The 14,227-nt window shown below is 43.9% G+C and overlaps 1 protein-coding gene across 2 annotated transcripts in view; it reads left to right on the top strand.

Moving 5' to 3' along the window:
• Positions 1-14,227, top strand: part of csmd2 (CUB and Sushi multiple domains 2) — a 241,768-nt gene that overhangs the window by 211,983 nt on the left and 15,558 nt on the right. For both annotated transcript variants that reach the window (XM_085792239.1, XM_085792238.1), the window contains exons 50-61: positions 9-197; positions 1,288-1,473; positions 1,655-1,849; positions 2,151-2,324; positions 2,423-2,596; positions 3,172-3,345; positions 6,746-6,934; positions 7,132-7,305; positions 8,481-8,663; positions 11,701-11,877; positions 13,471-13,650; positions 13,872-14,045. In XM_085792239.1, coding sequence (XP_085648365.1) covers positions 9-197; positions 1,288-1,473; positions 1,655-1,849; positions 2,151-2,324; positions 2,423-2,596; positions 3,172-3,345; positions 6,746-6,934; positions 7,132-7,305; positions 8,481-8,663; positions 11,701-11,877; positions 13,471-13,650; positions 13,872-14,045 — 2,169 coding nt within the window. The remainder of the gene's footprint in view (positions 1-8; positions 198-1,287; positions 1,474-1,654; positions 1,850-2,150; positions 2,325-2,422; positions 2,597-3,171; positions 3,346-6,745; positions 6,935-7,131; positions 7,306-8,480; positions 8,664-11,700; positions 11,878-13,470; positions 13,651-13,871; positions 14,046-14,227) is intronic.

Here is a 14,227-nt window from a genome sequence, read left to right as displayed (position 1 = left end):
CTTCACAGCGGCCTACTGCAGCCCTCCAACCAACCCTGTGAATGGCACAGTGCACAGTCTGACCGGCACCAAGCTGGGCAGCACCTTGCGTTTGAGCTGTGACCAGGGCTTCCATCTTATTGGCCAGAGCAGCGCCACATGCACCCGGACTGCACAAGGGATCTACCAGTGGAATGCACCAGTGCCACTTTGCCAAGGTGAGGGCCCTGTGATGGCAGCAGGTGAGGAGATGGCACAGAAGTGTAGAGTGGATCGTCTAAGATTAGCTGGGTGATCTCAGCGCCTTTTGCAGATATTGTCATTGTGACTGAGGTCACTCAGCATTACTTCTCTCAAAAGTGGTGAAATTACCTTGAAACTGTGAAATGAGAACAAGATTTTTTGCTCGTAGCCCAACTAGTACGCTGAGCAGGTTTTCTTTGAAAGTTCAGTTGATCTGATGTATTGGAGTGAAAAAAGTGTCACTGTATCCGTTTACTTGGGATCAAAGTTTGACTCCATTTTCTGACAGTGTGCCTTTACCAGCAGTCCCAAAGGCTAAGACGTGCTTCAAGGAAGCTCACTTCACCACTCCCCAGCATTGCTTTGAAGATAACACTGCATCACATTAATGATGCGTGGTTTACCTGAGCTCAATTGTTTGATATGTCAGTCATGGGTCATAGTCACAGTTATCTGCTTGTCACTGTGCTCAGATTTTGGAAATGATCAGTCATGAAATCAACAATAGCGACTGAGAGGCTGACACGTCTTAAAAGTTTGAAATAAACATGAGTCGTATAAAGTCATAGCTTTCAAGGGAAGAGGTACACACTTAACTCAAAGGCTTTTTCTTTCCACAAATACAAAAATGTTCACATTTTTTAGATTCAGGCTGTAATGCTGTTCAATCTTCACTGATTTCCAGTCTCATTTTTTTTATAATCCATAACAAACACATGAAACCTAACAACTCTACATCCAAGTTTCCAACTAGCCATATTAATAAAATCACCTGAAAGTGAAAACTGAGGGCAGCCACTCTCTGCACTAGTCTGGTCAAGTCTGCAGCAGGTGTAATCTCCACATGATTTGCATGTACCTTCCCCAGACATGATTGTTTACTACTGTGCAGATGGCAGCCTGAGCTAATGTTTACTGCACATCAGTGCTGGCTCTGGGGTGTGTTTGCACAGGAAGTCTGATATGAGTGAGGCACTCTTCATATGATGATGGTTATTACAATATATTGCTACCAACTGTATCCCCCCCCCTCACCTTCTTGGTCTATATTTTTTCCTCTTCCAGTCATGTCCTGTGGAATGCCAGTTCCTCCAGTCAATGGCAGTATTGTTGGCCAGGACTTCTCTCTAGGAGCCAGAGCCACCTACCAATGTAATCCTGGATTTCGTCTTGCTGGGCCCATCACCACCTCAGTGATCTGTCAGGAATTTGGAAGATGGAGCCCCATTGAGGCCCAACCCAGATGTATTCGTGAGTATTTGTATGTTTAGTTGCAGTCTTAGAGAGGGAGCTCCAAATATTCCTGGTTTGAGACTGACATACAGTACTTGTCATCTGGACACATGTTGTGTGTTCAGAAGCAGCTAATAACAATACACAACACCAAACTCCAAACAAATATTGAAGTGAGTAATATTGTTTGACCCTCCAGCTGTGACCTGTCCTGACATCGGCCACTCTGCTGTGGAGCACGGGAGATGGAGACTAATCTACGGAACCCAAAACCAATATGATGCGATTATGATGCTCATATGTGATCCAGGATATTACTACAGGGGTCAAAGGGTGATTCGCTGTCAAGCCAGCGGCACCTGGAACTACCCAGATCCTCGACCAGTCTGTGGGAGTATGTAAAAACTACACATCTTCCATTCTAATTTTCCTCCTGTGTTTATAGTACTTATAAACCAGAAAATCCTCCACCAGAAAAAAGCTATTTGCCAAGCATGAAAAATAATTGCATCCAAATTTGTTTTATTTCCACTGTGATGTTAAGAAAATAACATAGTTAAACAGGCACAAATCTTCTAACCAAAACAAACTGAATTTAAGCCAAACAAAACCATTTCCCAAACCAAACAAATGAATGTTGCTGATCATATTTTCACCATGATGGATTGAACTAATATATTGTTTTCTTATTTCAGTCATCTCCTGTGGGGACCTTGGGACTCCACCAAATGGCAACAAGATTGGAACATTGACTGTGTACGGAGCCACTGCCATTTTCTCCTGCAACACAGGCTATACCCTGGTGGGTTCCCGGGTGCGAGAGTGTATGTCCAATGGACTGTGGAGTGGAACACAGGTCCAATGTCTAGGTGAGAGCCCCTGCACCCAAAAAAGTTCTGCAGTTTGCTTCAAAAGTTCAGAGCTCCTCTGTCTGACCTTGTCGCTCTCCTTCTTCATTCATCCATAGCCGGTCATTGTGGCACCCCAGAGCCCATAGTGAACGGGCAGATCACCGGGGAGAACTATAACTACAGAGGCAGCGTTGTGTACCAGTGTAACCCGGGATTTCGTCTCATCGGGGTGTCTGTGCGAATCTGTGAACAGGACCACCGCTGGTCAGGACGCACCCCAGTCTGCGTCCGTAAGTACCCTGGGAAAATTATAATTATGTTTGTATAATAAAGCTTATTAAGGCCTATGTGATATTGTAAATTCTTTAAATTGTTCAGATGAACAGGATCAGACTTGAAACTTTTACTGTTTCGAGCACTGGTAAACTAGGTGAAAAAATTAAATCTCAAAACAAAACTTCGCCACCATTTTTACAGAGTTGCATATCAGCGATTTGTAATAAGCAAAGACATATATTGCCTAGGGATGCTCTAATCAGGCCAGTTTAAGTTCGCCACCAACCACCAATTTAGTGTGATTAAACTAGAGCCATCTGGTACTGATCACCGCTTAATTCCTCTTACTGAAGTGTTTTTTGCAGGAAACTCACACCAGCTCATCCATAATGTAAGCTTTAAAAGCCACTGTTGCCTCATTTTTTACTATGAAGTACGCTGTATTCCTCTGTAATACTTCTCATTGTATTACAAGTAGATTATTTTATGAGGAGTAATAAAAAAAGACATGCAGCCGGTGAGGCTGTAGTGGGGCCTGTGTCTTCCCAAACATGTTGCTGTGATTTTCTCTCTCCTTTGACCCTTTCAGCCATTACATGTGGACATCCTGGCAATCCCACCTTCGGCATGACCCAAGGAAACCAGTTCAACTTAAACGACGCTGTGCGCTTTGTCTGCAACACTGGATACGTTCTGCAGGGGGCTGGGAAATCTGCTTGCCAGGCCAATGGGCAGTGGAGCAATGCCCTCCCCAGGTGTAAAAGTAAGTGACAACCACCAGAAATGTTCCGTCCAATGAGTCAGTGTACACCTGATTTTTAGAGGAGCTTATGACTACAGATGAATAGGAAAATGAATGCAAAGAGCCAGGGCTGATGTAATGTATGATATGTGCCTGGTCCTGTTGGAATGGAGACATACATTTTTTCCAAGAAGCAATTTTAGTTACATGTAGAGTTTCCATCGCGCTCAGATGGATCGGTGGGGTGAATCAACAAACTAAAAAGCAATTTTAGAAAACAAAGTTGTGTGCTTGTGTTTGTGTGTGTGTGAGGGAACAAATGACTAATATGAGAGAAGAATTTATCAAAATAAGAGTCTCTGCCTTCATAATCTTGAAATCTGTGCGTATATCCATCTTTCTTTATACAAATATGAGCCCAATGTGTAAATGTGATCCCAGCCCAGCTTCCTGAGCAATGCATAAGCATAACAGAATAACTCTCACATCGGTATTTATATGCATCATGATGTGTGAATCATTGAGAGATAAATAAACGTTGAGGATACCTTATGCACAGAGTGAGGGCATTTTCAGAAAGTGGGCTCATTTGCAGGTATTCCCAGCGGGAGTATGGTTTTCTTTTTGTATTCCCATCCAATTGTGTGGCTGGGCATTAAATTACCTATTGTATCCACAAGGTCACATCTTCTGTGACCACAGATGACCCCAATCACAGAGAGAGCGGAGATGAAGTGCAGAGACACCCGGAGGGAGAAAGAGTTTAAACGACACACATTAGGGGAAATTGAAATGAAAAACCAAAGAGAAGCCTGGATTATTTAATTACCACGGTCTCATCCACATTGTCCATGGAGGTTCTGGATAATATTTACATGTGATGTTATTTCCTCCTAGCTTCAGCTTCCTCGGTTACACCCCAAAGCTCACCTGCCTGTCAGGGAAACAAAACTTGGTTAATAACCATGCAGAGCCAGCCAATACAATAACAGGATCCTTGGGCTTGTGTGAAAGACGGCAGCCTTTGGAGACCAGCATTCTGGCTTTTGTTCAGAATAAGAAGTACCCTGCTCTGCTTAGAATGAGCAAAGCAAGGACTTTTAATTTGGCAGTGTTTTTGCGACAAGCAGCCGCGTCTGTCTCCTAAGTCCCCACTAACTGATGTCTATGTGACAGGCACAGAAAGAGGCCGCTCGCAAGGTCGGGCCCTGAATGTGACAAGCCAGTGACAGAACCAGTGACGGATTGACTTATGAGTTTGTTTTAAATGAGGAGAGAAAGGATTTGTCCCTTTTCTTTTTTTCTTCTTCTTTTTTTTAGACATTTACTAAGGGATGAGGAGGTTACAAGTCTCACAGGAATCCTTCTCCAGTTGTTAAAAAAAAGAGAGAAGTACATTTGGCTGCTGCATGCATAAGCAGGCGAGATTTTCTCCCAGACATACGCCTTAAATCTCTCCGCTCCACTAGTGACATCATATTAGCATTGGCCTTGTTTCCATGCAGATGCTGCTGACTCTTAGATGCATTTTGCGGGAGGCTGTGTGTGCCTCTCTGTATGTGCGTGGCTGGGTGTGGGCATCTGTTTTGATGGCACATTATCCTCACTGTTGATGTGGAGACATAAGTAGCTTAGAGGTCTTATCGTCAATCAGATTTATCACCTTAATTACAGCATGCGAGACATATTTGGTGAATCGCGCTCTCCCGCCTGCCATGTACTTCCTCCCCTGAGTGGAAAACTTTAAGTGCTTTGATGGCATCCGCTTCATCCATCTCACCTTAGCCTCAGCTAAGCTTAACCAACGGCTTTTTCTTTTAAAGGAAGAGAGAAGGAGAAGTGAATGGATACAGAAGGCAGGGAAAGAGGTGAGGGCGGGGCAGAAGTCAGTCAGACAAAGGTAATGATTTCTACAGTCCAGATTTTAACTACAGGAGTCTGTAGGCTCTATCAATAATGCAATGAGCAGGAGAGCACCAGCGGCCCAGCCACTCTCCTGTCCCTCTCTAATCACCACCAATTTGAGTCGCAGCAACGCAGCCACAACACCGCCCCCCTTGGATGACTCGTGTGTGTTTATTTGCCTTTCGGCAATAAAAGGCAAGAGACACAGGGCAGAAAAAAACACCCACTGACACACCACTTACAGGGCCGTTGCTTGGCAAGATGCCAAGAGGAGGAGAGGGTGACCGGGGTCCCCACTTCTGAGTGGAACAGAGATGAATTACCTCAGCCCTTCTTCCCCTCTAACTTTTATTCTTCCTTTCCTTTCATCCCTCCGCTTCCTCCCTGCCTGCCCACCGGGCCACACACAAAAAATTTACCAGGAGGTCAGTCGTTTTAGATGACTGCTGGAACGCTTTTGAGCCCGTGCTGCCCGGGCATATTTATTCAAAGCTGAATTCCAAGCTTGGAAAGTCTCGTGCTGAAGCAGCTCCACTGCTTCAAATGCGCTTTGTAGTGTTATTATGCAGTAAGTTGTAAATGATGGCACCACAGGTCAGCTCTCTCCTGGAAGGAATGCATTATAATAGGTATTTGGGGGGTGATTTAGTTGTGCTGGCCTGTTTGGGCGCATGGAATGAAAGAGCATTTAGGCACATTAGCATACAATGGGTCATTTTGGCTGTGGCAAAAGGCACACAGGGGGCAGGACTGGCAAGGCAAACTGGGACATAATGGCCACGTGGGCTAGAAGCTGGTCTAGTTTTGGCATCATATAGTCCACATATGGCTGTGATTCACTGTATAGAACAGCAACTGTTCCTCCCTGTGGTCTGACTTTGTTGAGGCAATTTAAGGTTTTGGTTTGTGTCTTGTACAGAGACACTCAAGATGGATTGGTGCTGGTAGCAGTCATAGCCTGACATTCTGTCATGAATTTTAATACATTCTGCACCATCAGGGTCTCTTCCTCTCTAACTCTGTAACACACACACACACACCCCTCGCTGTCCCTCGCTCCTCACTCATCCCTGTTTCTCCTCTTCCCTAACTCTCTCCATCTGGTGCTAAACTGACATGGTGCCTCTTCTCCTCTGAGCTCTCCATCCATCACCATCTCTGCACCACTGCGGCCAGCAGGAGACTGGCTCTAATGAAGCAAATGTTTATTTCCGGACTCTGCCTCCTACTTCATTTGGAATGGGGTGGATGAATGGATGCTGGATGGGTGGAAGTAGAAGATGAGGAAATTAATGGGCAGATAGTAAATGCAAAAGGAGAAAAAATGCTTGTAGAGTGAGCTTTCTCCCTGTGTGTCATGCATCTATATAATGGATGGAAACATTAAATCATGGTCTCAGAATAATTTTCTATTAATTAGTCAAATTGAACCTGAAATAGTCACAAGATAATATTTTTTCTCTCTGTGTCTCTTTCACTCTCCCAACCCCCTCCCTCCTGCATCTTTTTCCTTCAGTTGTGAACTGCACCGAGCCGGGCCACGTTGAGAACAGCATAAGGCAGGTACTGCCCAGTGGGCCGCATCGCTACAGCTTCCAGACCACTGTGTCGTACCGCTGCAACCCAGGCTACTACCTGCTGGGCACCAGCTCCATCTCCTGTCAGGGGGACGGCAGCTGGGACCGATCCCTGCCCAAGTGCCTGTGTGAGTATCTGTGGAACTATTATAATTGTAACAAATGTGCAATGAATTAATTGAACTAATAATGAAATCAAACAAACACAAATCCCATGTAACCCACCATTATAACCATGTAAATAATATGGTGTATTTATCAGTTCCTTTTTTATTCCATTTGTTCACTGTTGTCCTTTTGTCGTCTCTCTGCTCTGATTGGACAGTGGTGCTGTGTGACCGCCCCAGCATGCCACCTTACGCTCAGATCTCAGGCGACCGTCGGACAGTAGGCTCAGTCATCCGGTACAGCTGCATCGGCCAGCGTACCGTCATCGGAAACACGACGCGGATGTGCCAGCTGGACGGCCAATGGAGCGGCTCTCCGCCACACTGCTCTGGTACGGAAAACTACACCCAGATTGACTGACTGACAATCTGGAATGATAAAACTGAAATTAACTCTATTTTCGGAAATAGACTTTTTTTTCAATATTTTGAGCTTTTTCCTGTGTAGCTCATTTTCTCATCCTCTCTCCCTCTCTGGTGCTAATACTTGATTAATTCAGATGTCATATAACCACCCAGTCTGATGCCCTCGTAATGCCGGGCCAACAAATAAAGAGTTTGGCTGGCAGGTGTTAGCAGGTAATGGGCGAAGTAGGTGGACCAAAGATGGAGCTGCCTGTCTGCTCCATAGGCCTCAAGGGCAAAGAGAATGTCCTCCATAAAACTGCTTTAATCTGTTCATATTAGAGTGAGGAACAGGGATGCCCACACCTCAGCTGGGTTATGAAGCGCTATAAAGACATCGACCCACATACTTCCTCTTCCCCTTACAGCGATTTGCTTCAGGGCTCCTTGTATACCTAACACACATGCGAAATGCCAGACATCCCAAGGCATATCCACAAATACGCAAACACATTCACAAACAGAGACGCACAAACTAGCCCATAAGCCGCGTGACAATAAAAAAGCACGCTGACAGTTTAATGTCACAATTCATGACACTCGTATATATCCTGGGGATTGCTAGTGTTCTTTCAACGGGCTATAAACACAACCTTTTTATAAAGATTTGCCTGACTGTCTTCTTAGCTAAGCACCATTATAGTGATGTTGACCAGCTCCTTGTAAAATAAGAGAGCAGCACAAAGCAGTGCTAAATGTGTTGTGTGTGTTTTGCTTTTTGTTTTTTTGTTTTTCAAATTAAGGACATTGGATATGTAGCACTATGTTGGGTTGATGAATCGTGTCATACAATTTCTGCTTGTTGAACAAATAGATATAATGAAACTTAATGTATTTGGGAAGCTAGTAGCTCCTCAGGGAGATGGGGCAATATTATTTTCAAGTTGGATGCAATCAGGTGGGAGGGGTCTGTGCTCCTGTTCTAATCACTTTGTTATTGTATTTTAATATGAAAATATCACTCATGTGGAGAGCACCTTTCGGATGTGTGTTCTCCACAGGAGTGATGGTAGAAAATCTGAGCCATTTCTCTTGCTACCTCTGTTATATTTATAAATTTAACTTGTAACATTTATGTTTCTCTTTTATCTCATCCTTGCAGGGGATTCAGCCGGGCTGTGTGGAGATCCAGGTGTTCCTGTACATGGTATCCGTCTGGGCGAAGAGTTTACAGTTGGCAGCGTCGTCCGTTTTAGCTGTGAGCCAGGTTATGTGCTGAGGGGTTCACCAGAGAGAACCTGCCTGGCCAATGGGACCTGGCTAGGAACCCAACCTGAGTGTCATGGTAAGGACATGATTTCTTGTGTGTTTCTTATCTTGTCTGAAAAACTTCAATTAAACTTAATTTTACAGACAGGTTTTACCAAAGTGCCTGGGGTTTGGTTTTTTAAGAGATTAAATATGGATATGCAGCCCACACAGTCTCGACAGATGCTGGAGGGGTCATCTGCATGTGTTTCATGTCCTTGGACAAAACTAACATATGGGAAAAAGAGGCACTGAGAGAAGGTGTTCCTGCTTATTGGTTATTTGTTCCTGATGTAACCTGAGCTTGTGCACAAACTTGGTGTTGAGGGCGGTGTTGATTCACAAGTTGAGAAAGCCTGTGGCTTATCAGCGATTCTGTTGGTGATTTTTATAGACAGAATCTCAAGGCTGCTCCTCCAAGTAGAGACGTATATAAATGGCAGGGCCTCGTTAGGTGATGGTAAAATACGATCAATAGGCAGATTGGTGTGGCAGCTACCAATTTGTGGTGAAGAGGGAGCTTAGCTCTATGGCGGACCTTTCGATTTCGCAGTCAATTTAGGTTCTAACTCTCACTTGTGGCCATGAGCAGTTGGGTAGTGATCAAAAGAGTGAAACCCCTTCAGGGAAAGGGCGAGCATGTTGGAAACCAAGGAAGAGCTTGGAGTAGAACAGATGCTCCTTTGCGTGGAAATCAGTCACTTGTTAAGGAATCTGATCAGGTTGCCTTCCCCCTGTGCAGTATTCTGAACATGTCCAACTGGAGACCCAGAGGCAGAGCCAGAGACTATGGAGAGATTACATTTCCCATCAAGCCTGGGAACACCTTGGGATTCCTTAGGAGGAGCTGGAGGACATTATTGTGGAAAATCATGTGTGGGCTGCTGATTAAAGAGACCAGTAATGAATGAACACAATAGCTGGCCAGGTTGTAAAACGTGAAATAGGGCAGCTGCGTAGTTATGAAGTTGAACTCACCAAACTTCTAGACATCTACATTTAATTTAGTTTCTTTTCACTAACTTGTGTTTCTTTCAAGTGTGTCATCTGTCTTCCCTTTCTTCTTCATTTGCTCAGTTTAATTACTCCCACTGCATTAGTTTTACAAACCTTTGTATGCATAGATTGTAATTTCAGGGGGTAATAGACATCGAAATCATTTCCTCGATTGGAGTTAATTGTGGCCTTAGTGAATGTTTTAGGGTGTAGGCACTTTACTAATGACTATTTATATTTCCTCATCTCTGCATTATCATGTCTTTTCAGAGCTGAACTCAACAAATCCCAGCAATGAACTGCACATTTCCAGCTTTTCTTCACTCGCAGATTATGGTTGATATTGTAGTCACAGTCGCTGATTGTGTAATTAGACACTGCCTTCCCTAATTGAATGAAAGATGTCGTCGCAAATGTGTGTGTTTGCAAAAATGTAAAACAACAATCAAACAAAAGAGAGAGCAGGGGGCACAACAGTGTCATTTTTAGGAGTTTTGTCCTTGTGCAACATCAGATCCATTCTGCAACCAACACCTGAAAAAAGCTGTCCCTCAGAAAGTACAGTTTGCAACTGATTGATTCAGCCGTATGCGAACCATTATTATTGCTGAGACAGGACAAAGACATTACAGACAATCTAAGAAGTAAGAGTGCAATCTTTCTTTCCCTACCATCAAATTGTATGCATGCATCAGAAAAAATAAAAGAGACAGAGGCTGTTAGGGATGGTCTCATGAGGTGTGAGTGTTTCAGCTTGATTTAGAAAACAATCAAGTAAATTACTGTCAATATTGTGTGTGGTTTACTTTCATACTATCCTTGGAGCTGCTCCAGCCGTTCAGCATGTAGTTTGTTGCCTGTCAGAGATATTTTTTCTTTTCATTGGGTCAGGGTATGCTAGATAAACAGCGAGCAAAGGAATCTTCTAGGGTTGCTCATCACCTAGCAACACTATGATAAAACCATCCATAAACTTGGCTGCAGTTTTACACATTCAAGCTGGCAATTCTACCACCTAGTTATATCCAGCAGTTATGTTGTATTACTTCTTCCGTTCCTCTTTTTTCTTACCCTCCATGAACACATGGCCCTTTTCTCTCCTCATCGCTGTATCCACTTTGTTATTTCCAGAAACTTCATCCTGTTTCCCAGGCTGTTTTCACTTGTGCTCTTAACACAGCACACACACACACACAGGCACACATAACCTCCTCCTCTCACACCACCACCACCACCTCCTCTCTGCCTCGCCTCACTCGGTCTCACTCCCTCTCTGGTGTGTGGTATGCCTGCTAGCTGAGGTTGCCCACCTGTTCTCAGTTGGCACAGACTTCAAGGGCCAGGCCACATCTGGTCATTACGGGAGGGCGAAACCCACGGGGCTCTGCGGGCCCAGGGCAAGCTGGAGATTGTAATGAACAGAACCATCGCTGGCGGCCGGACAGACACCAAGGGATTTTTCTGAGCAAAGGATGTGTCCATCAAAGCAGAGTTACTTATGAAGTAGGACGCAGGGAGGGGGGGTGATGAAGGTGGTGTGCATGCAAACGGATGAGGAACAGAGGGAAAGGGAAAACAAACCAAGTGAAGATGCATATTAGGTACATGAAGGAGTCTAAAAGTGATGTAGATTAAAACTCTTAAGTAGCATTTAAGGGCCTTTTTAGAAAACTAAACTTGTGTGATTCCCTGCCTGTGCTCAAGATAAGAATATAAAGGACTTTTATTGGTAGTTGATTGCTTTTACTGATCACTGACTAGAAGTAATACATGTTTATTTACTACAATATTGCTGGGTACAAAAAATGTAATTGGATGTTTTAAGCAGTTACACAGGTTTGATAGAGAAGGGGATGGGGAAAAAACAAATGCTTAAATTAGTAAAAGTCTACAATGATATCTACAGTAATGGTCTACTCCCAACTCATCTTCCCTAACCAAACTACTTCACAATGAGGTGCACACATCTCGTTCAAGTAAATTACACGCTCTGACTTCTGGTCACTTAGGATTTACTGTGTTAATGGGTGTAACGTAATCCTTTTCTTCTGCCATCTCGGTATCTCTCTCGTTTTCAGTTATCTCCTGCGGGAACCCAGGAACTCCACGGAATGCCCAGATCCTGATCCACGATGGCCTGACGTTTTCCAGATCCATCACTTACTCATGCAGGGAGGGCTACTACTCCACTGGCCTGCTCACCCGACACTGCACCGTGAACGGGACCTGGACCGGGAACATGCCCGAGTGCTCAGGTAATTAACAGCTCTCATCTGTAAATGCTCATGCTTATGCTCCACTGTGGGATTTTGTCTCTTTCCTTGGCTCATACACATTTCGTAATTATCCCATTGAACTTTCATATTTAATTGTAGTGCAACAATCGTTTGCAGTGGATTTATCAAAGCCTTATAAAGAAGGTAAACACAAGTTGATTGGGTAATGTCATGCAAGAATTGCACAGGAATATAGTAGTCATGTGGCATCCTGGATCACAGAAGGACATTTGATGAGAACATGAGTCCAGAGGCATGACTGACAGACAGCCCTTTATCATTATGTTTGACAAAAGGAACACAGCAGCTCCACAGAGCCACGAGACCCTGGCAAAGAGAGGTCATAAAGGGAACCGTTTTCTTCTGAATGGAGGGGATAAACCCTAAGCAGCACCATTCTGGATTCCAGACCTCTGTAATCCATAGGAGTGAAAGGGTACATGTTGACACATTTCTATTTCTTTTAAAAACTATATGATAAAATAAGGGATGTACTTGACAAAGGTGGTTATAAATAAAAATCCCCTCCATCACTTATTTATTAGGAGTGAATTTCACAATCATGTACACATTTCCTTCAGCATCAGTGTCTCGTACCCAAGCAGTAATGTGCCTGACAGTGACAATCAAAGAATATTGTTGTGCAAGAGGAGACTGTCTCAATGTGTCTCGACCCTGTAGGTACTGTATTGTTACAGGATATAGTGACAGAGTGGCTGTGGTGAAAGCAGACCAGTGGGACATATAAGTGCTTGCTCACTACACCTCCAAGAGACCTAGTTTCCCCACCCCACAGGGAATTGTACTGCAATGCTGGTCATATGCATTTAATAATGCATTTTTGTCCCAAGGAAACTGCGAGTTGTCCTTCTGTGCTCTGGATTTTCCCTCTTAGAGATTTCCATTAGAACTTAGCTGTGATGCTGCTGAGTCACACAGTGGAATTCTTACTGTTGTTCCTCAGTCACACTGTTTTTCCCCCACAGGATGTAAAAGTATAATCAAGGAGAAATGTGGTTCATCTTGGAGCCTAAGGGGAGCTACTGTAGAGGGACAGCCATCAAAAGATTCAGTCTCTCCACATCCTCAAAGTTCTAAACTGTAGACAATCAAAGTCTAGTTGGATAAAAAAAATCCCAATCCCACCATGGGTGACTGTGATTGAGAAGTCTGTCAGATAAACAATAAGTTACATTTTTAAGTATGTATGTGTATATCCATGATAATGAATGAAGTGCCAATTGCTGATTGAATACACATCTGCCACATTGTCTTTTAGCTTGTTAAGTTTTGTGGATGAGGTGACCTGCTTTGGTTAATTCATTAAGTTTGAGGCTCCATCCAGTGTGCAATTGAATAGCATTTTTATCATCCCAAGTGTCTAATATTGATTCCTTGCTTTTACCATATACACTTAAACATGTGACAGAGTGAGGTAGCAACTTTTCCTCAAACCAGACAAACTTCTGCTGCTCCTCTGTCCGTCTCTTCAACTACGTCTGCTCTCACTGTCCTGTTGAATGAGACAATTTATAACTTGTTCTCACTCATTTCTTTTTATTGTTTCATCAGTAATCAACTGCGGCGACCCTGGAGTGCCAGCTAATGGAGTGAGGTTAGGGAATGACTTCACCTACAACCACACGGTCAGTTTCCAGTGTTCCCCTGGTTTCAACATGGACGCTGACCGGGCCTCCACCCTCATCTGCACCAAAGACCGCACCTGGAACGGCACTAAACCGCTGTGTAAAGGTACAGTACAGTTTTGTAGGGTGTAAGGCGTGAATGATGATATGGTACAGTATGAGGTAAATCTGCAGGAAAGCATTAAATAATTTTAGAAGCATACAGCAAATGGATGGTACAGATGTTGTTGCTATTACAGAAGAAGACATTCCCACTATTCAAATACTAAAAAGGACTGGACGTTTAAAGTAAGGTCCTGTCTGTGATGCCTCTTTGTCTCCTTGTAGCGATCGTATGTGGTCCACCACCCACCATCCCTAATGGTCAGGTCGTTGGTACAGACTTCACCTGGGGCTCCAGCATCAGCTACTCCTGCAACCAAGGTTACCAGCTGTCCCTGCCCACTGTGTTAACATGCCAGGGCAGCGGTAACTGGAGTGGAGAGAAACCACAGTGCTTCCGTAAGTGGCGCCATGCCGCGATGCCAAATTACATTACATGTCTCTGACATTGATTTGAAGTATATAGATTTACATTATGCATGACATTTCACACCCCCTCCCCTTGGACAATATCGAATTAAACACAACATGGTTCACAGATCACCTCTCATTCCTGCGTTGCTCTGTTTCCCTCCTCTTTT

The sequence above is a fragment of the Trachurus japonicus genome, chromosome 11 (genome assembly GCF_045865225.1).
Source record: "Trachurus japonicus isolate A0001 chromosome 11, Traja_1.0".
Taxonomy (NCBI): domain Eukaryota; kingdom Metazoa; phylum Chordata; class Actinopteri; order Carangiformes; family Carangidae; genus Trachurus; species Trachurus japonicus.
This window is presented reverse-complemented; position numbering and strand designations above follow the sequence as displayed.